The 21,812-nt window shown below is 45.8% G+C and overlaps 1 protein-coding gene across 1 annotated transcript in view; it reads right to left on the bottom strand.

The window, feature by feature from the left end:
• The window catches only part of LOC115173252 (repetitive proline-rich cell wall protein 2-like), a 74,399-nt gene that overhangs the window by 6,091 nt on the left and 46,496 nt on the right, over nucleotides 1-21,812 (bottom strand). The window contains exon 2 of the mRNA XM_029731168.1: nucleotides 16,406-17,191. Within this exon, the coding sequence (XP_029587028.1) occupies nucleotides 16,406-17,191 (786 nt within the window). The remainder of the gene's footprint in view (nucleotides 1-16,405; nucleotides 17,192-21,812) is intronic.

Below are 21,812 nucleotides of genomic sequence, written 5' to 3'. Positions count from 1 at the left end.
CTGCTTTCTTTGGGGATTTAGGCTCAGTGTACCATTTGTTTTCAAGCGGCTGAGACAAATGTAAGGAATTTTGCAAAGTAGGCTATTGTTGGCTACACTTTCATAAGAAGTATTGTTCAATTATGACTATGTTTTGTGTTTTTTTTAAATTTCATTTAACCTTTATTTAACTTGGCAAGTCAGTTAAGAACAAATTCTTATTTACAATGACGGCCCAGTGGGTTAACTGCCTTGTTCAGGGGCAAAACTACAGAGTTTTACCTTGACAGCTCGGGGATTAACCTTTCGGTTACAAGTCCAACGCTCTAACCACTAGGCTACCTGCTGCCCCACCTGCCGTGCGTGGCTGATACTGATTTTAAAACAATAACCTGACTGTGTCTCTGCTGAATAAGGCAACTGGGGAGAAATAAGCTTGCTAAAAGTCTAAGTCTATATTAAATTCTCAGTTTGTTTATGTGAGAAATGTACTATAGATAATCTCTTATCACAGCATGCCAAGCGCCCTGAGTCTACGAGACAGACTAACCCTAACCATTTTCCTAACCTTAACTTAATTATCCTAACCTGCTGTGTAGATTCTCCTAAACTGCTACGAAAAGTAAAATCGGACGTTCATTTGATAACATGGGAAGAGAGCATTCTGGTGTATTTGCTGTGAGTCGTGTCATGGCTCCATATTCCCTTTATAGTGCACTACTTTGATCAGAGCCCTATAGGTAGTAGTGCACCAAATAGGGGATAGGGTGCAATTTGGGATGTGCAGACCTGGTTCTATCCACCTGCTTTGACCTGGTTCTATCCACCTGTTTTGACTTGGTTCTATCAACCTGTTTTGACCTGGTTCTATCAACCTGTTTTGACCTGGTTCTATCAACCTGTTTTGACCTGGTTCTATCAACCTGTTTTGACCTGGTTCTATCAACCTGTTTTGACCTGGTTCTATTCACCTGTTTTGACTTGGTTCTATCAACCTGTTTTGACCTGGTTCTATCCACCTGTTTTGACTTGGTTCTATCAACCTGTTTTGACCTGGTTCTATCCACCTGTTTTGACTTGGTTCTATCCACCTGTTTTGACCTGGTTCTATCCACCTGCTTTGACCTGGTTCTATCAACCTGTTTTGACCTGGTTCTATCAACCTGTTTTGACCTGGTTCTATCAACCTGTTTTGACCTGGTTCTATCAACCTGTTTTGACCTGGTTCTATCAACCTGTTTTGACCTGGTTCTATCAACCTGTTTTGACCTGGTTCTATTCACCTGTTTTGACTTGGTTCTATCAACCTGTTTTGACCTGGTTCTATCCACCTGTTTTGACTTGGTTCTATCAACCTGTTTTGACCTGGTTCTATCCACCTGTTTTGACTTGGTTCTATCAACCTGTTTTGACTTGGTTCTATCAACCTGTTTTGACCTGGTTCTATCAACCTGTTTTGACTTGGTTCTATCAACCTGTTTTGACCTGGTTCTATCAACCTGTTTTGACCTGGTTCTATCAACCTGTTTTGACCTGGTTCTATCAACCTGTTTTGACCTGGTTCTATTCACCTGTTTTGACCTGGTTCTATCAACCTGTTTTGACCTGGTTCTATCCACCTGTTTTGACCTGGTTCTATCAACCTGCTTTGACCTGGTTCTATCTACCTGTTTTGACCTGGTTCTATCAACCTGCTTTGACCTGGTTCTATCCACCTGTTTTGACTTGGTTCTACCAACCTGCTTTGACCTGGTTCTATCAACCTGTTTTGACCTGGTTCTATCAACCTGTTTTGACCTGGTTCTATCCACTTAATTTGACCTGGTTCTATCAACCTGTTTTGACCTGGTTCTATCCACTTGTTTTGACTTGGTTCTATCAACCTGTTTTGACCTGGTTCTATCCACTTAATTTGACCTGGTTCTATCAACCTGTTTTGACCTGGTTCTATCCACTTGTTTTGACTTGGTTCTATCAACCTGTTTTGACCTGGTTCTATACACTTAATTTGACTTGGTTCTATCAACCTGTTTTGACCTGGTTCTATCCACCTGTTTTGACCTGGTTCTATCCACCTGTTTTGACCTGGTTCTATCAACCTGTTTTACCTGGTTCTATCCACCTGTTTTGACTTGGTTCTATCAACCTGTTTTGACCTGGTTCTATCCACCTGTTTTGACCTGGTTCTATCCACCTGTTTTGACTTGGTTCTATCAACCTGTTTTGACCTGGTTTTATCTACCTGTTTTGGACCTGGTTCACTCGACCTGTTTGATGGGATGTGATTTTGACTGTAGCTGCTGATGGCAAGACACGGCAGAATAAGTGTTTAGCAGCAGAAAGAGGGTGATATTGGATGAAAGGATGAGGAGGAAAGATAAGTGTAGGACGGTGGGATGTGGTGAGAGAGCGAATGAGAATGTGTTGAATTGAGATAAATTGACAGGAGGAAGAGAGTGGGTGGTGGGTTATTGAGAAAGAGAGGCTATATAAGAATGAGAGAGAAAAAAAGTGAAGGAGGGAGTGAGAGAGAGAGAGAGAGAGAGAGAGAAGAAGAAGAAGGGAGAGAGGACGTGGTCTAATATGCTAGCATCAGCCTTTATAAATGTTTTAGTCCTACAGAGCTTTCTCCTTCCAGTCTGTTAGCATGTTAAACGCTCAGAATATATACACTATATGACCAAAAGTATGTGGACACCTGCTCGTCCAACATCTCATTCCAACATCATAGGCATTAATATGGAGTTGGTCCCCACCCTTTGCTGTTATAATAGCCTCCACTCTTCTGGGAATTATATTTTAAAATATATTCTCCTTTATTTTTTTCCCCTTTATTCCTCTGCTTCTAATCATACTGCATAAAACACATATACACACCCTTAAAGTGATTTCCTCTTTAACCTCCCCATGGCCCTCATTAACACACACACACACACACACACACACACACACACACACACACACACACACACACACACACACACACACACACACACACACACACACACACACACACACACACACACCTCATTCCCTCCTTGGTGTTAATCTCTTGATTCATTTACACTCGTCTGGCGATAACAGCATCATTAAAGCACATTAGCACCTCTCTGTTATCACACCCACACTGTGAATGAGATCAGCCAGGAACACTGTGTGTGAATGAGACCAGCCAGGAACACTGTGTGTGAATGAGATCAGCCAGGAACACTGTGTGTGAATGAGACCAGCCAGGAACACTGTGTGTGAATGAGACCAGCCAGGAACACTGTGTGTGAATGAGACCAGCCAGGAACACTGTGTGTGAATGAGACCAGCCAGGAACACTGTGTGTGAATGAGATCAGCCAGGAACACTGTGTGTGAATGAGACCAGCCAGGAACACTGTGTGTGAATGAGACCAGCCAGGAACACTGTGTGTGAATGAGACCAGCCAGGAACACTGTGTGTGAATGAGACCAGCCAGGAACACTGTGTGTGAATGAGACCAGCCAGGAACACTGTGTGTGAATGAGATCAGCCAGGAACACTGTGTGTGAATGAGATCAGCCAGGAACACTGTGTGTGAATGAGACCAGCCAGGAACACTGTGTGTGAATGAGATCAGCCAGGAACACTGTGTGTGAATCAGACAGGAGTTAACGGTTGTATTTAACAGACACAGTGGAACAGTGACAGTCTATCTCAATATGACACAGTGTATTATCAGGAGGGTGTCTGTGGCTGTTCACAAAGGATACCCTATTCTCTTTATAGTGCACTGCTTTGACCAGGACCCATAGCGGTGGTGGGTGGCATCCCTATTCCCTTTATTTGTGTTTAAAAAAAAAAATGTAAATGATTGAACCTTTATTTAACCTTTATGGTTCTGATCCATCGATCTCTGGGTTACTTTTGACCAGGGCACATGGTGTCTTTCTCAGAGTGGTAACCATAGAAATCTAATCTAGATTGTATAGTGAGGCCATATTGGGTGGATTCCATATCTATGGTTGCAACAATCACAGATTCTATAGTGACGCCATATTGGATGGATTCCATATCTATGGTTGCAACAATCACAGATTCTATAGTGACGCCATATTGGGTGGACCGCAACCAACTTCCTTGGGAATTACAGCTGTGTACATTTGACTAATTCTATTTATACAGGTGGATCTTCCTGCCATGTAACTCGAGATCCAAGGCAATATCCGATCAGTCGTGAGCTCTGGCTCTGAGGGTCACGTGTTCAATTCTAGTGCTAGACAATCTGTTTATTTGGTTTTGTTTTATTAACTCCCAAACCTTAACCCTTAACTTAACCATTAGGAATGAATGCCTTAACTTAACCTTTAGGAATGAATACCTTAACTTAACCATTTGGAATGAATGCCTTAATTTAACCATTTGGAATGAATGCCTTAACTTAACCATTAGGAATGAATGCCTTAACTTAACCATTAGGAATGAATGCTTTAACTTAACCATTAGGAATGAATGCCTTAACTTAACCATTAGGAATGAATACCTCAACTTAACCATTAGGAATGAATGCTTTAACCATTAGGAATGAATGCCTTAACTTAACCATTAGGAATGAATGCTTTAACTTAACCATTAGGAATGAATGCTTTAACTTAACCATTAGGAATGAATGCTTTAACTTAACCATTAGGAATGAATGCTTTAACTTAACCATTTGGAATGAATGCTTTAACTTAACCATTAGGAATGAATGCCTCAACTTAACCATTAGGAATAAATGCCTCAACTTAACCATCAGGAATAAATGATTTAACTTAACTGTGAAGCTGTTTCTGTTGTAACCCTTTCCCAAACCTATTTTTAATGCCTGTCCCAGAAGACCCTGGGCATAGTGAACATCCAAACATGGAATGTTTAGGGAATCATTGGGAATGAGCTCCATGTGGTTGTCTTGGGAATGTGTGTGTGTGTGTGTGTGTGTGTGTGTGTCTGTGTGTCTGTGTGTGTGTGTGTGTGTGTATGTGTGTTTGTATTAGGGAATAGTGTGACATTTGAGAGGTGAAAACACACCTATGTCAATATCGTCTCTGACATCTGAGACCGAGGCCACACATGGACTCAACAGTGACAATAAACACAGAGAAAACAGGGTTCAAATGAGAAAACCAGGACACCATTCCCCAGATGGAAGGAGATAGGGAGGGACGGAGATAGGGAGGGACGGAGATAGGGAGGGACGGAGATAGGGAGGGACGGAGGGAGGGACGGAGATAGGGAGGGACGGAGATAGGGAGGGACGGAGATAGGGAGGGACGGAGATAGTGAGAATGGCAATATTTAATTCTCGATCCCCCTTGTCCAGACCTTCCGCTTTCCTGAAAGGGACAGTGTGGCCAGACAGAGACAGAGACAGAGACAGAGACAGAGACAGAGACAGAGACAGAGACAGAGACAGAGAGATAGACAGAGACAGAGACACACACACACACACACACACACACACACACACACACACACACACACACACAGCTTGTCCCTCTAATCAGCAACCATGTCTAGACACCTCTTTACTGCAGAATCACTGAATAAGGTAGAAGAGGAGAGGAGGGGGGAAAGTAGTAGAATGAAGACAAGAATGCAGAGGGGAAGGGAAAGACAGAGTGGGAGAGGAGGACAGAGGAACAAAATGAGAGAGGTGTATTGGAGCACAGACATGTGTGCATATGAAATTACATTCATTACTTAATCTAATCACATCAGAGAGAGAGAGAGAGAGAGAGAGACAGAGAGACAGAGAGACAGAGAGACAGAGAGACAGACAGAGAGACAGACAGACAGACAGACAGACAGACAGACAGACAGACAGACAGACAGACAGACAGACAGACAGACAGACAGACAGACAGACAGACAGAGAGACAGACAGACAGAGACCTGACACCCTCAGCCCACAGGACAAACACCTAGTTGAACCCTAGGCACAACTACGACAACATAACCAACAAAAACAGGTCACAACTCCTGCAGCTCTGTCTCACGCTGGGTATGTACATAGTCAATGGTAGGCTTCGAGGGGACTCCTATGGTAGGTACAGCAATAGCTCCTCTCTTGGCAGTAGTTCTGTAGACTACTTTATCACTGACCTCAACCCAGAGTCTCTCAGAGCGTTCACAGTCAGCCCACTGACACCCCTATCAGATCACAACAAAATCACAGTCTACTTGAACAGTGCAATTCACAATCATGAGGCATCAAAGCCAAAGGAACTGAATTATATTAAGAAATGCAATAGATGGAAGGAATGTAGTCAAATCAAATTTCAAATCAAATTCATTTATATAGCCCTTCTTACATCAGCTGATATCTCAAAGTGCTGTACAGAAACCCAGCCTAAAACCCCAAACAGCAAGCAATGCAGGTGTAGAAGCACGGTGGCTAGGAAAAACTCCCTAGAAAGGCCAAAACCTAGGAAGAAACCTAGAGAGGAACCAGGCTATGAGGGGTGGCCAGTCCTCTTCTGGCTGTGCCGGATGGAGATTATAACAGCACATGGCCAAGATGTTCAAATGTTCATAAATGACCAGCATGGTCAAATAATAATAATCATAGTAGTTGTCGAGGGTGCAACAAGTCAGCAACTCAAGAGTAAGTGTCAGTTGGCTTTTTCATAGCCGATCTTTGAGAGTATCTCTACCGCTCCTGCTGTCTCTAGAGAGTTGAAAACAGCAGGTCTGGGACAGGTAGCACGTCCGGTGAACAGGTCAGGGTTCCAGCAGGTCTGGGACAGCAGGTCTGGGACAGGTAGCACGTCCGGTGAACAGGTCAGGGTTCCATAGCTGCGGGCAGAACAGTTGGAACTGGAGCAGCAGCACGGCCAGGTGAACTGGAGACAGCAAGGAGTCATCATGTCAGGTAGTCCTGAGGCATAGTCCTAGGGCTCAGGTCCATCGAGAGAGAAAGAAATAAAGAACGAAAAAAAGAGAGAGAATTAGAGAGAGCATACTTACATTCACACAGGACACCGGATAAGACAGGAGAAATACTCCAGACATAACAGACTGACCCTAGCCCCCCTGACACAAACTAGAACAACAGCAAAGGACCTTGTGGAGATGCTGGAGGAAACAGGTACAAAAGTATCTAAATGCACAGTAAAACGAGTCTTAAATTGATATAACCTGAAAGGCCGCTCAGCAAGAAAGAAGCCACTGCTTCAAGACCGCCATAGAAAAGCCAGACTACGGTTTGCAACTGCACATGGGGACAAACATCGTACTTTTTGGAAAAATGTCCTTTGGTCTGATGAAACAAAAATAGAACTGTTTGGCCATAATGACCATCGTTATGTTTGGAGGAAAAATTGGGAGGCTTGCAAGCCGAAGAACACCATCCCAACCGTGAAGCACGGGCGTGGCAGCGTCATGTTGTGGGGGTCCTTTGCTGCAGGAGGGACTGGTGCACTTCATAAATTAGATGGCATCATGAGAAGGAACATTATATGGATATATTGAAGCAACATGTCAAGACATCAGTCAGGAAGTTAAAGCTTGGTCGCGAATAGGTCTTCCAAATGAACAATGACCCCAAGCATACTTACAAAGTTGTGGCAAAATGGCTTACGGACAACAAAGTCAAGGTATTGGAGTGGCCATCACAAAGCCCTGACCTCAATCCTATAGAACATTTGTGGGCCGACCTGAAAAAGCGTGTGCGAGCAAGTAGTCCCACAAACCTGACTTAGTTACACCAGCTCTGTCAGGAGGAATGGGCCAAAATTCACCCAATTTATTGTGGGAAGCTTGTGGAAGGCTACCCGAAATGTTTGACCCAAGTTAAACAATTTAAAGGCAATGCTATCAAATACTAATTGAGTGTATGTACATATCTGACCCACTGGGAATGTGATGAAAGAAATTAAAGCTGAAATAAATCATTCTCTCTACTATTATTCACATTCTTAAAATAAATTGGTGATCCTAACTGACCTAAGACAGGGAATTTTTACTAGGATTAAATGTCAGGAATTGTCACAGATTATGTCGTGGTGTTGTAGAGAGGACCAAAATGCAGCAGAGTTGTGGATACTCATTTTCTTTTAATTCAAAAAAAAGGAGAAAGGCATCCACTGGAAAAACAATACACTAAATGATACTCACGACAGGACCAGTCTCACAGGCATACAAAAACGCAGTGCAAGAACAACTACCCACAAAACCAAGTGACAAACATACTCCTAAATATATGACTCCCAATCAGGAACAACGATCCCCAGCTGTTCTTGATCAGGAGTCACAAGACCAACACAGAACATTCACACACACAAGACTGCCACGTCCTGACCCCAAAACTACTACAACAGCTCCATATGCTGGTCAGGACGTGACAGGAATTGTGAAAAACTGAGTTTAAATGTATTTGGCTAATGCGTATGTAAACTTCAGACTTCAACTGTATCTATCAAAAAGGAAATGTATGGGTAAACCACTTCTCCAATCTTTTTGGTCCTATAACAAAGAACAAAGAACAAAAACATCTACATGATCAATTACGCGTCCCTAGTCTGGCGCCTCCAAAGCCAGCCCCACGCACCAGGCCTTTAGTGCACCTGCCCAGTCCAGTACGTCCTGTTCCTGCTCCTCGCACTAGCCCTGTGGTGTGTGTCACTAGTCTGGCGCCTCCAAAGCCAGCCCCACGCACCAGGCCTTCAGTACACCTGCCCAGTCCAGTTCGTCCTGCTCCTGCTCCTCGCACTTGCCCTGTGGTGTGTGTCAATAGTCTGGCGCCTCCAAAGCCAGTCCCACACATCAGGCCTTCAGTGTGTAGTCCCCGTCTAGAGCTTCCGGCGACCGTGCCCCGTCTAGAGCTTCCGGCGACAGTGCCCCGTCTAGAGCTTCCGGCGACAGTGCCCCGTCTAGAGCTTCCGGCGACAGTGCCCCGTCCAGTGCTTCCGGCGATGTCCCACAGTCCGGAACCGACAGAGTTGTCCCACAGTCCGGAACCGACAGAGTCGGCCCACAGTCCGGAACCGACAGAGATGGCCCACAGTCCGGAACCGACAGAGATGGCCCGCCAGTCCGGCGCCGCCAGAGTCGGCCCGCCAGTCCGGCGCAGCCAGAGTCGGCCCGCCAGTCCGGCGCAGCCAGAGTCGGCCCGCCAGTCCGGGGCAGCCAGAGTCGGCCCGCCAGTCCGGCGCAGCCAGAGTCGGCCCGCCAGTCCGGGGCAGCCAGAGTCGCCCCAGAGCCTTCAGCGGTGGGCTACAGCCCTGAGCCTTCAGCAGGGGTGGACAGTTTAGAGTGGGGATTAAGGCCGGAGGCAGAGCCTCAGTCCTTACAGGACTGTTTTTCGTTGTTCTTTTGTTCAGTGTTCATTTCTTTAATAAATCAAGAAGATGATTCACATCCCCGCTGCAGTTTGGTCCGATCATTACGACGCTTATGACAACCCCCTTGGGTTTTTCCTATTTTGTTGCATTACAACCTGTAATTTAAATAGATTTTTATTTGTTTTTCATGTAATGGACAAACACAAAATAGTCCAAAATGGTGAAGTGAAATAAAAAAATGAACTTGTTTCAAAAAATGTAAAAAAAATTAAAAACGGAAAAGTGGTGCGTGCGTATGTATTCACCCCCTTTGCTATGAAGCTCCTAAAGAAGATCTGATGCAAGTCCACCTGTGTGCAATCTAAGTGTCACATGATCTCAGTATATATACACCTGTTCTGAAAGGCACCAGGGTCTGCAACACCACTAAGCAAGCATCACCGTGAAGACCAAGGAGCTCTCCAAACAGGTCAGGGACAAAGTTGTGGAGAAGTACAGATCAGGGTTGGGTTATAAAGAAATATCCGAAACTTTGAACATCCCACAGAGCACCATTAAATCCATTATTAAAAATTGAAAGAATATGGCACCACAACAAACCTGCCAAGAGAGGGCCGCCCACCAAAACTCACAGACCAAGCAAGGAGGGTATTAATCAGAGAGGCAACAAAGAGACCAAAGATTACCCTGAAGGAGCTGCAAAGCTCCACAGCGGAGATTGGAGTATCTGTCCAAAGGACCACTTTATTAAGCCGTACACTCCACAGAGTTGGGCTTTACGGAAGAGTGGCCAGAAAAAAATAAGCAAACATGTTTGGTGTTCACCAAAAGGCATGTGGGAGACTCTCCAAACATATGGAAGAAGGTACTCTGGTCAGAGTTTAGTTTTTTGGCCGTCAAGGAAAACGCTATATCTGGCTCAAACCCAACACCCCTCAACACCCCGAGAATACCATCCCCACAGTGAAGCATGGTGGTGGCAGCATCATGCTGTGGGGATGTTTGTCATCGGCAGGGACTGGGAAACTGGTCAGAATTGAAGCAATGATGGATGACGCTAAATACAGGGAAATTCTTGATGGAAACCTGTTTCAGACTCCCAGAGATTTGAGACTGGGACGGAGGTTACATTTAAAAAAATGTAAAAATGTAGGTTCACCTTCCAGCAGGACAATGACCCTAAACATACTGCTAAAGCAACACTCGAGTGGTTTAAGGGGACACATTTAAATGTCTTGGAATGGCCTAGTCAAAGCCCAGGCCTCAATCCAATTGAGAATCTGTGGTATGACTTAAAGATTGCTGTACAGCAGCAGAACCCATCAAACTTGAAGGAGCTGGAGCATTTTTGCCTTTGTGCCAAGCTTATAGAGAGACATACCCCAAGATACTTGCAGGTGTAATTGCTGCAAAAGGTGGCTCTACAAAGTATTGACTTTGTAATTCTGGAGTAATTCTCCTGTCTTATCCTGTGCCCTTTGTGAATTTAAGTATGCTCTCTCTAATTCTTTCTTTCTTTCTTTCTCTCTCTCTCTCTCTCGGAGGACCATGCCTCAGGACTACCTGGCCTGATGACTCCTTGCTGTCCCTAGTCCACCTGACCGTGCTGCTTCTCCAGTTAGTAGATGTGACAAGCTTCCCAAGAGACTTGCAGCTGTAATTGCTGCAAAAGGTGTCTCTACAAAGTATTGACTTTGGGGGATGAATAGTTATGCTCATTCAAGTTTTCTATTTCTTTTGTCTTATTTCTTGTTTATTTCACAAGACAAAATGTTTTGCATCTTCAAAGTGGTTGGCATGTTGTGTAAATCAAATGAAACAACCCCCCCAAAAAACTATTTTATTTCCAGGTTGTAAGGCAACAAAATAGAAAAAATGCCAAGGGGGGTGAATACTTTCGCAAGCCACAGTAACAAGAACATTTCCCAGGACATAGACATATCTCATATTGGCAGACAGCTTAAAATCTTGTTAATCCAACTGCACTGTCCAATTTACAGTAGCTATTAGAGTGAAATGATACCATGCTTTTGTTTGAGGAGAGTGCACAGTTTTGAACATGAGAAGTTATTAATAAACATATTAGGCACATTTGGGCAGTCTTGATACAACATTTTGAACAGATCTGCAATGTTTCATTGGATCAGTCTAACACTTTGCACCTAAACTGCTGCCATCCAGTGACCAAAATCTAATTTGCAACTGGGCTGGAATAATACATTATGGCCTTTCTCTTGCATTTTAAAGATGATGGTACAAAAAATACAAAAAAAGGTTAGTATTTTCTTTCTATTATCTTTTACCAGATCTATTGTGTTATATTCTCCTACATTCCTTTCACATTTCCACAAACTTCAAAGTGTTTCCTATGAAATGGTAGCAAGAAAATGCATATCCTTGCTTCAGGGCCTGAGCTACAGGAAGTTAGATTTGGGTATGTCATTTTAGGCGAAAATTTAAAAAAAGGGTCCGATCCTTAAGTTTTTAAAGTGGAGACAAATTTTAACCCAATAACTACCGTGGGATATGAGTCAACAGCAACCTTGGTAAAATCCTCTGCATTATCATTAACAGCAGACTCATACATTTCCTCAGTGAAAACAATGTACTGTGCAAATGTCAAATTGGCTTTTTACCAAATTACCATACAACAGACCACGTATTCACCAAAACAAAACAAAGGGAAAGTCTTCTCATGCTTTTGACTCAATTTGGCATGAGGGTCTGCTATACATATTGATGGAAAGTGGTGTTGGGGAAAAAACATACAAACAACAAGTGTGCGGTTAAAATTGGCAAAAAACACACACATTTCTTCCCACAGGGCCGCGGGGTGAGACAGGGATGCAGCTTAAGCCCCACCCCCTTCAACTTATGTATCAAAAAATTTTCAAGGGCACTAGAACAGTCTGCAGCACCTAGCCTCACCCTACTAGAATCTGAAGTCAAATGCCTACTGCTTGCTGATGATCTGGTGCTTCTGTCCCCAACCAAGGAGGGCCTACAGCAGCACCTAGATTTTCTGCACAGATTCTGTCAGACCTGGGCCCTGACAGTAAATCTCAGTAAGACCAAAATAATGGTCTTCCAAAAAAGGTCCAGCTGCCAAGACAACAAATACAAATTCCATCTAGACACCGTTGCCCTAGAGCACACAAAAAATCGATACATATCTCAGCTTAAACATCAGTGCCACATTCTGGAATATCCACCTCATTTTCGAAACGCTTTTAAGAAAAACGGAAGCCAAATGCGGAAACTATGGATACTAACTTCCTCTGTGCTCGAGCGTTATCGTACTTCAAATGTGTGCCACTAGAAATCTCTGCATTAGCATGTTTCTGTTAGCCGAAACATCCTGACAAAATACAACATATTACTGTCCTTCTAATGTGTATACCAAACTGCAGAGAAACCGCCCATAACTGATCCAAATGGTGGCCCAATCAGGCAAGCTAGATGCAGTAATTTCTAAATGAATACCGGGATGCATTCAAAACGCCAGGCTTTTGAGCAGTTATTCAAATGACGTAGGCTATTCACTACAGTTTTGTACTCACTTGAAAACAATAATAACATTTTTTTCTATACATTGTGTTGTCGTTGCCTAGGTAGGATACATTTCTTGACCCTAAAAAAAATGCTATAACATATGGTAGCATTTCCAGATGCGTCGCCGGGGACTCGGGAGGCACATAGTGTATCTACTTAGGATTTAGTTAACTGATAAACTTGGATTATTTCGCTGCTTAAATTAAACTGGATATACACCATATATATATATATATACACACTAGTATGTGGACACCCCTTCAGTGGATTCAGATCTTTCAGCCACACCCATTGCTGACAGGTGTATAAAATCAAGCACACCGCCATGCAATCTCCATAGACAAACATTGACAGTAGAATGACCTTACTGAAGAGCTCAGTAACTTTCAACGTGACATCGTCATAGGATGCCACCTTTCCAACAAGTCAGTTCTTCACATTTTTGCCCTGCTAGAGCTGCCCCCGGTCAACTGTAAGCGCTGTTATTGTGAAGTGGAAACGTCTAGGAGCAACAACGGCTCAGCTGCGAAGTGGTAGGCCACACAAGCTCACAGAAAGGGACCGCCGAGTACTGAAGCACGTAAAGATTGTCTGTATTCGGGTTGCAACAATCACTACCGAGTTCCAAAATGCCTCTGGAAGCAACATCAGCACAATAACTGTTCGTCAGGAGCTTCATGAAATGGGTTTCCATGGCCGAGCAGCTACACCCAAGCCTAAGATCACCATGCGCAATGCCAAGCGTCAGCTGGAGTGGTGTAAAATTCGCTGCCATTGGACTCTGGAGCAGTGAAAAACGCTACAGTATACAATGATATTCATAACTATTCTATGCTTCCAACTTTGTGGCAACAGTTTGGGGAAGGCCCTTTCCTGTTTCAGCATGACAATGCCCCCGTGCACAAAGCAAGTTTCATACAGAAATGGTTTGTTGAGATCGGTGTGGAAGAAATTGAGTGGCCTGCACAGAGACCTGACCTCAACCCCATCGAACCCCTTTGGGATGAATTGGAAGGCTGACTGCGAGCCAGGCCTAATCGCCCAACATCAGTGCCCGACCTCACTAATACTCTTGTGGCTGAATGGAAGCAAGTCCACGCAGCAACATTCCAACTTCTGGTGGAAAGCCTTCCCAAAAGAGTGGAGGCTCTTCTGCCCATGTTTTCGGAATTAGATGTTCGACGAGCACATACTTTTGTGCTCGAGTCCACATACTTTTGGTCATGTAGTGTGTTCACTGCAGTATTAAGCCTAACATTGAGCTTTTGAATTACGGTTTAATATAATATGCATAAGCTTCTACTTAGGTTATAGGCTTTGTTCTGTTTCGCAATTACGCACACGGCTTCCCCCGCTGCCACGGCTATCCCTCTTAAAAATTCTCAAGGAGTCCCAGGAGAAGCCAGACTATAAGAGCTCGTTGGAAACTTATTTTGACCTAACAGCCTATTGGAGGAGAGATGCATGCTTCCTTCCTGAATGTAAATGAAGGCTCAGCATTGGCGGGTGGGGAACTGGAAAGGAGAAGCATGTATTTTCCTATAATAGGGCCTAACTTAACACTGGCCTACATTCTGACATAATACACCATATGAGTAGTGTGCTAATGTACCTCTTTCTGGACCTTCTAAACTGTTGAGAATAGGTCCAAACTGATCCAAATGGTTGCATGATCTGACCTAGGCAGTTATTTCCACATGAAACAAAAAAATAGGATGTTAGAGCGATTATTTAAATTCAGCCTACATCACTGCGGTTTACAGCCAATAGATAAAAATTGTGTATTCACTTGATAACGGTAATACATTCCTCGTTCCGCTGCGTTGTTGTAGCCCAGGTAGAATAATGTTCTTTGTCTGAAAACGTAGGCATTGGCCTAATCAATAGTGGAGCTTTGGCTGTCCGGGGCTGGAGGGGTGCAGCCTGTATGAATGCACAGATCTGCCATTTCATAATCTGTTCACTTTTTTTTCTTGCACTTTCACAGGTAAATATTGAGCCTATATCCCTAATATTTAGCTCATGAGTGGCCTAATATCAAGCTAATATTTAGCTTCTTACTTCGGCTACACATCACTAGCCACTCCTCTACAGGCCTCTCCTCTACAGGCCTCTCCTCTACAGGCCACTCCTCTATAGGCCTCTCCTCTATAGGCCATTCCTCTATAGGCCTCTCCTCTATAGGCCATTCCTCTATAGGCCTCTCCTCTACAGGCCTCTCCTCTATAGGCCATTCCTCTATAGGCCTCTCCTCTACAGGCCTCTCCTCTATAGGCCATTCCTCTATAGGCCTCTCCTCTATAGGCCTCTCCTCTATAGGCCTCTCATCCACAGGCCATTCATCCATAGGCCATTCATCTACAGGCCTCTCCTCTATAGGCCTCTCCTCTATAGGCCATTCCTCTATAGGCCTCTCCTCTATAGGCCTCTCCTCTATAGGCCTCTCCTCTATAGGCCTCTCCTCTATAGGCCTCTACTCTATAGGCCTCTCCTCTATAGGCCTCTCCTCTATAGGCCTCTCCTCTATAGGCCTCTCCTCTATAGGCCTCTCCTCTGTAGGCCATCCTCTGTAGGCCATTCCTCTGTGGGCCTCCTCTATAGGCCACTGGGATTCTCTGCCTCTAACCCTATTACAGGGGCTGAGTCACTGGCTTACTGGTGTTCTTCCATGCCGTCCATGGGAGGGGTGCGTCACTTGAGTGGGTTGAGCCACTGACGTGGTCTTCCTGTCTGGGTTGGCGCCCCCCCCCTTGGGTTGTGCCGTGGCAGACATCTTTGTGGGCTATACTCGGCCTTGTCTTCGGACGGTAAGTTGGTGGTTGTAGACTTCCCTCTAGTGGTGTGGGGGCTGTGCTTTGGCAAAGTGGGTGGGGTTATATCCTGCCTGTTTGGCCCTGTCCGGGGGTATCATCGGATGGGGCCACAGTGTCTTCTGATCCCTCCTGTCTCAGCCTCCAGTATTTATGCTGCAGTAGTTTATGTGTCGGGGGGCTAGGGTCAGTCTGTTACATCTGGAGTATTTCTCTTGTCTTATCCGGTGTCCTGTGTGAATTTATATATGCTCTCTCTAATTCTCTCTTTCTCTCTTTCTTTCTCTCGGAGGACCTGAGCCCTAGGACCATGCCTCAGGACTACCTGGCATGATGACTCCTTGCTGTCCCCAGTCCACCTGGCCATGCTGCTGCTCCAGTTTCAACTGTTCTGCCTGCGGCTATGGAACCCTGACCTGTTCACCAGACGTGCTTGTTGCACCCTCGACAACTACTATGATTATTATTATTTAACCATGCTGGTCATTTATGAACATTTTAACATCTTGACCATGTTCTGTTATAATATCCACCCGGCACAGCCAGAAGAGGACTGGCCACCCCTCATAGCCTGGTTCCTCTCTAGGTTTCTTCCCAGGCTTTTTGCCTTTCTATGGAGTTTTTCCTAGGGAGTTTTTCCTAGCCACCGTGCTTCTTTCACATGCATTGCTTGCTATTTGGGGTTTTAGGCTGGGTTTCTGTACAGCACTTTGAGATTTCAGCTGAAGTACGAAGGGCTATATAAATAAATTTGATTTGATTTGATTTATAGGCCTCTCCTCTATAGGCCTCTCCTCTATAGGCCTCTCCTCTATAGGCCATTCCTCTATAGGCCTCTCCTCTATAGGCCATTCCTCTATAGGCCTCTCCTCTATAGGCCATTCCTCTATAGGCCTCTCCTCTATAGGCCTCTCCTCTATAGGCCATTCCTCTATAGGCCTCTCCTCTATAGGCCATTCCTCTATAGGCCTCTCCTCTATAGGCCTCTCCTCTATAGGCCTCTCCTCTATAGGCCTCTCCTCTATAGGCCATTCCTCTATAGGCCTCTCCTCTATAGGCCTCTCCTCTATAGGCCTCTCCTCTATAGGCCTCTCCTCTATAGGCCATTCCTCTATAGGCCTCTCCTCTATAGGCCTCTCCTCTATAGGCCATTCCTCTATAGGCCTCTCCTCTATAGGCCTCTCCTCTATAGGCCTCTCCTCTATAGGCCTCTCCTCTATAGGCCTCTCCTCTATAGGCCTCTCCTCTATAGGCCTCTCCTCTATAGGCCTCTCCTCTATAGGCCTCTCCTCTATAGGCCATTCCTCTATAGGCCTCTCCTCTATAGGCCACTCCTCTATAGGCCTCTCCTCTATAGGCCTCTCCTCTATAGGCCTCTCCTCTATAGGCCTCTCCTCTATAGGCCTCTCCTCTATAGGCCTCTCCTCTATAGGCCTCTCCTCTATAGGCCTCTCCTCTATAGGCCTCTCCTCTATAGGCCTCTCCTCTATAGGCCTCTCCTCTATAGGCCTCTCCTCTATAGGCCTCTCCTCTATAGGCCTCTCCTCTATAGGTCTCTTGCTGATAGTTTCACAGGACAGACAGAGAGATGAGCACAGTGGAAAACAATACCCAGAGGAATTTAAAACCATTAAAAAATGGAAAGCACTTACTTACAAACTACTTGAGCAACGAGGCAATGACATGAAAAAGTTGCGCAGGATAAACGGTGTTGTTGAATTGCTACATTTAAAGAAAAGTTTTTATATTATTTATCATTAGGACTACATGTACATTGAAGTGTTATCTGCAGTTGTCGTTATGACAACAAACACACACTGAAAGCACTGAATGGTCTGAACCAGAATCTGTACGCACATGGGCGTATGCACACACACACACACACACACACACACACACACACACACACACACACACACACACACACACACACACACACACACACACACACACACAATGTTTTTCTGTCTATTTCTTCCTCTCTTCCCCCTCTCTCACCACTATCTCCCCTCTCTTTCACTACTATCTCCCCTCTCTCACCACTATCTCCCCTCTCTCACCACTATCTCCCCTCTCTCACCACTATCTCCCCTCTCTCACTACTGTCTCCCCTCTCTCACTACTGTCTTCCCTCTCTCACTACTGTCTCCCCTCTCTCACTACTGTCTTCCCTCTCTCACCACTATCTCCCCTCTCTCACTACTATCTCCCCTCTCTCACCACTATCTCCCCTCTCTCTCACCACTATCTCCCCTCTCTCACTACTGTCTTCCCTCTCTCTCACCACTATCTCCCCTCTCTCACTACTATCTCCCCTCTCTCACCACTATCTCCCCTCTCTCACCACTATCTCCCCTCTCTCACCACTATCTCCCCTCTCTCACTACTGTCTTCCCTCTCTCACCACTATCTCCCCTCTCTCTCACCACTATCTCCCCTCTCTCACTACTGTCTTCCCTCTCTCTCACCACTATCTCCCCTCTCTCACCACTATCTCCCCTCTCTGTCACCACTATATTCCACTCTGTTGTATTTTTAGTTAAGTTAGCCAAACAAACCCCTTTTCTAACTATCTAATATGTCTAACTGACTTACAAAATAACTAACTAACTAACCCACATCTCTAGTTCAGTTAGTCTACCCCTTTTCTAACTAACTAACTAACTAACTAACTAACTAACTAACTAACTAACTAACTAACTAACTAACTAACTAACTAACTAACTAACTAACTAACTCACTCACTCACTCACTCACTAACTAACTAACTAACTAACTAACTAACTAACTAACTAACTAACTAACTAACTAACTAACTAACTAACTAACCCCTTCTTCTTCTTAATCTCCCCTTCTACCGTCTCTCACCCTCCAACCACCACATCTCTTCCTCTCTCTCTCTCTCTCTCTCTCTCTCTCCTCTCTCTCTCTCTCTCTCCTCTCTCTCTCTCTCTCTCTACCGTCTCTCACCCTCCAACCACCACATCTCTCTCTCTCTCTCTCTCTCTCTCTCTCCTCTCTCTCTCCTCTCTCTCTCTCTCTCTCTCTCCTCTCTCTCTCTCCTCTCTCTCTCTCTCTTCCTCTCTCTCTCCCTCTGTCTCTCTCTCCCTCTGTCTCTCTCTCTCTCTCCTCTCTCTCTCTCTCCTCTCTCTCCCTCTGTCTCTCTCTCTCTCTCCTCTCTCTCTCTCTCCTCTCTCTCTCTCTCCTCTCTCTCCCTCCTCTCTCTCTTCCTCCAACCCCCACATCTCTTCCTCTCTCTCTCTCTCTCTCTCCTCTCCTCTCACTCTCCCTCCAAACCCCACATCTCTCTCTCTCTCTCTCTCCTCTCTCTTTCCCTCCAACCCCCACATCTCTCTCTCTCTCTCTCTCTCTCTCTCTCTCTCTCTCTCTCCCTCCATGTCTGCTCTGACTGTGGCTGAGGGGAGTAGGGAGTAAGAGTGAGGAAACAGGGAGAGTGGGGGATGGGTGCCGGCTGGTTTGCACGTTTTGAAGCAGACTGAAATATTCATGTAAGTGTGCCTGTGTCTCCGTGTGAGAGTACCTTCACGTGTAAATCACCGTGTGTGTGTGTGTGTGTGTGTGTGTGTGTGTGCGTGCGTTTGTGTGTGTGTGTGTGTGTGCGTACATAGTTCATATGTGTGTGTGTGTGTGTGTGTCTGTGTGTTAGTAGAGAATGTTTGCCTGCTGATGCAGAAATCCCTGTCGCTGCGCGTAGCTGCTAATATAAGACCTTCAGCATCAATAACCCATGTAGTGTTCTGCATGCGCTCAGCTCCACTACAATAACCCATGTAGTGTTCTGCATGCGCTCAGCACCACTACAATAACCCATGTAGTGTTCTGCATGCGCTCAGCACCACTACAATAACCCATGTAGTGTTCTGCATGCTCTCAGCACCACTAGAATAAGCCAAATAGATATTCCCCAATGGGTGCTTGAGCAGCGGCCATATTGGATATACCAGTTGGAATATTGTATTAATGTGTTGTTTATCACATAATCTCAGAGTTCTGCGTCTTCCTAAGCTTTGCAGACATGCAAAAATGTCACACACGAACACAGAATCTGTACGCACATGGGCGTATGCACACACACACACACACACACACACACACACACACACACACACACACACACACACACACACACATACTTTTTCTATTTTGCCCCAAAAGGTCACAGGAGCTTCCTTTACCCAGTGATGAGCTCTGGGGTGTGACAGTCCCTGCCTCCCTCCCTCCGCCCTCTCTTTCTCTATTCAATATTTGCATGACAAGAACACAAGCATTTCACACAGTCATGTCTTCCCTTTCTCCTCTCCTCCCTCTGTCCTCTGCTCCCTCCCTCCGTCGTCTCCTCCCTCCGTCGTCTCCTCCCTCCGTCGTCTCCCCCCTCCTTCCTCTCCTCCCTCCTTCCTCTTCTCCCTTTGTCCTCTCCTCCCTTTGTCCTCTCCTCCCTCCTTCCTCTTCTCCCTTTGTCCTCTCCTCCCTCCTTCCTCTCCTCCCGTTGTCCTCTCCTCCCTTTGTCCTCTCCTCCCTCTGTCCTCTCCTCCCTCCTTCCTCTCCTCCCTCCTTCCTCTCCTCCCGTTGTCCTCTCCTCCCTTTGTCCTCTCTTCCCTCTGTCCTCTCCTCCCTCTGTCCTCTCCTCCCTCCTTCCTCTCCTCCCTCTGTCCTCTCCTCCCGTTGTCCTCTCCTCCCTTTGTCCTCTCCTCCCTCTGTCCTCTCCTCCCTCCTTCCTCTCCTCCCTCCTTCCTCTCCTCCCTCTGTCCTCTCCTCCCGTTGTCCTCTCCTCCCTTTGTCCTCTCCTCCCTCTGTCCTCTCCTCCCTCCTTCCTCTCCTCCCTCCTTCCTCTCCTCCCTCTGTCCTCTCCTCCCGTTGTCCTCTCCTCCCTTTGTCCTCTCCTCCCTCTGTCCTCTCCTCCCTCCTTCCTCTCCTCCCTCTGTCCTCTCCTCCCTCCTTCCTCTCCTCCCTCTGTCCTCTCCTCCCTTTGTCCTCTCCTCCCTCTGTCCTCTCCTCCCTCTGTCCTCTCCTCCCTCCTTCCTCTCCCACCCTCCTCTCTCTCCCACCCCCCTCTCTCTCCCACATATCTCTCTCCCACCCTCCTCTCTCTCCCACCCCCCTCTCTCTCCCACATATCTCTCTCCCACCCTCCTCTCTCTCCCACCCCCCTCTCTCTCTCTCCCACCCCCCTCTCCCACCACTATCCCGGTTGCTATGTGGGTTCCATGACAACCATTGTGGATTTCCTATGGCGCTCACGTATCCAGCGGATGTGTTGGTGTGTATGTGTGTGAGTGTGATTCCCATCAGGTATCAACCAATGGAATAGATTGAACTCCAGTTCTCTTGGGGAGAATATAACTGTTGTTATTTTTCTGTCATTCTTTTTTTTTTAAATTTTATGAGTGTGTGTGTATTTGTGTTTGTATTTGTGAGAGGCTCTGCCATTTCCTGCTCATCAAACACCCGCTTCTCTCAGACCATCAAACACCCGCTCCTCTCTCAGCTCATCAAACACCCGCTCCTCTCTCAGCTCATCAAACACCCGCTCCTCTCTCAGCTCATCAAACACCCGCTCCTCTCTCAGCTCATCAAACACCCGCTCCTCTCTCAGCTCATCAAACACCCGCTCCTCTCAGCTCATCAAACACCCGCTCCTCTCAGCTCATCAAACACCCGCTCCTCTCAGCTCATCAAACACCCGCTTCTCTCAGCCTTTCTTGCTGTTCACATGAACAACATGACTATTCCTCACCCTTGTGTGTGTGTGTGTGTTGTGTAGTGCACTACTTTAGACCAGAACCATAGGCTCATAGTGCACTGTAAAGGCTATAGGGTTCAATTTGGGACACAGCCTTTGTGTGCCACTCTGCCCACCTCACCCGCTGCCCAGCAAATTTGTCTCCCCAGGATTACTTCCCAAATACTGGGCCTGTGTTCCAAATCACACACTACTACCTATATAGTGCATAACGTTTGCCCATGGCCCATAGGGAATAGGGCCCATTGGAGTCTAGTCAAAAGTAGTGCACTATTTTGGACACAATACAGGGGGGTTGGTCTGTTTCATCAGGCTGTAGGGTTGCAGAGGTTTGTGGGATAGTGCAGGGTAGAGGTCGAAGGTTAGAGAGACTATATATAGAAATCTCCTGTTTGGTAAATGTTATGTAGGAGATGTTCA

Source organism: Salmo trutta, chromosome 34 (genome assembly GCF_901001165.1).
Source record: "Salmo trutta chromosome 34, fSalTru1.1, whole genome shotgun sequence".
Taxonomy (NCBI): domain Eukaryota; kingdom Metazoa; phylum Chordata; class Actinopteri; order Salmoniformes; family Salmonidae; genus Salmo; species Salmo trutta.
Note: the sequence above shows the minus strand (reverse complement) of the source record. Positions and strands in the feature narration are given on the sequence as shown.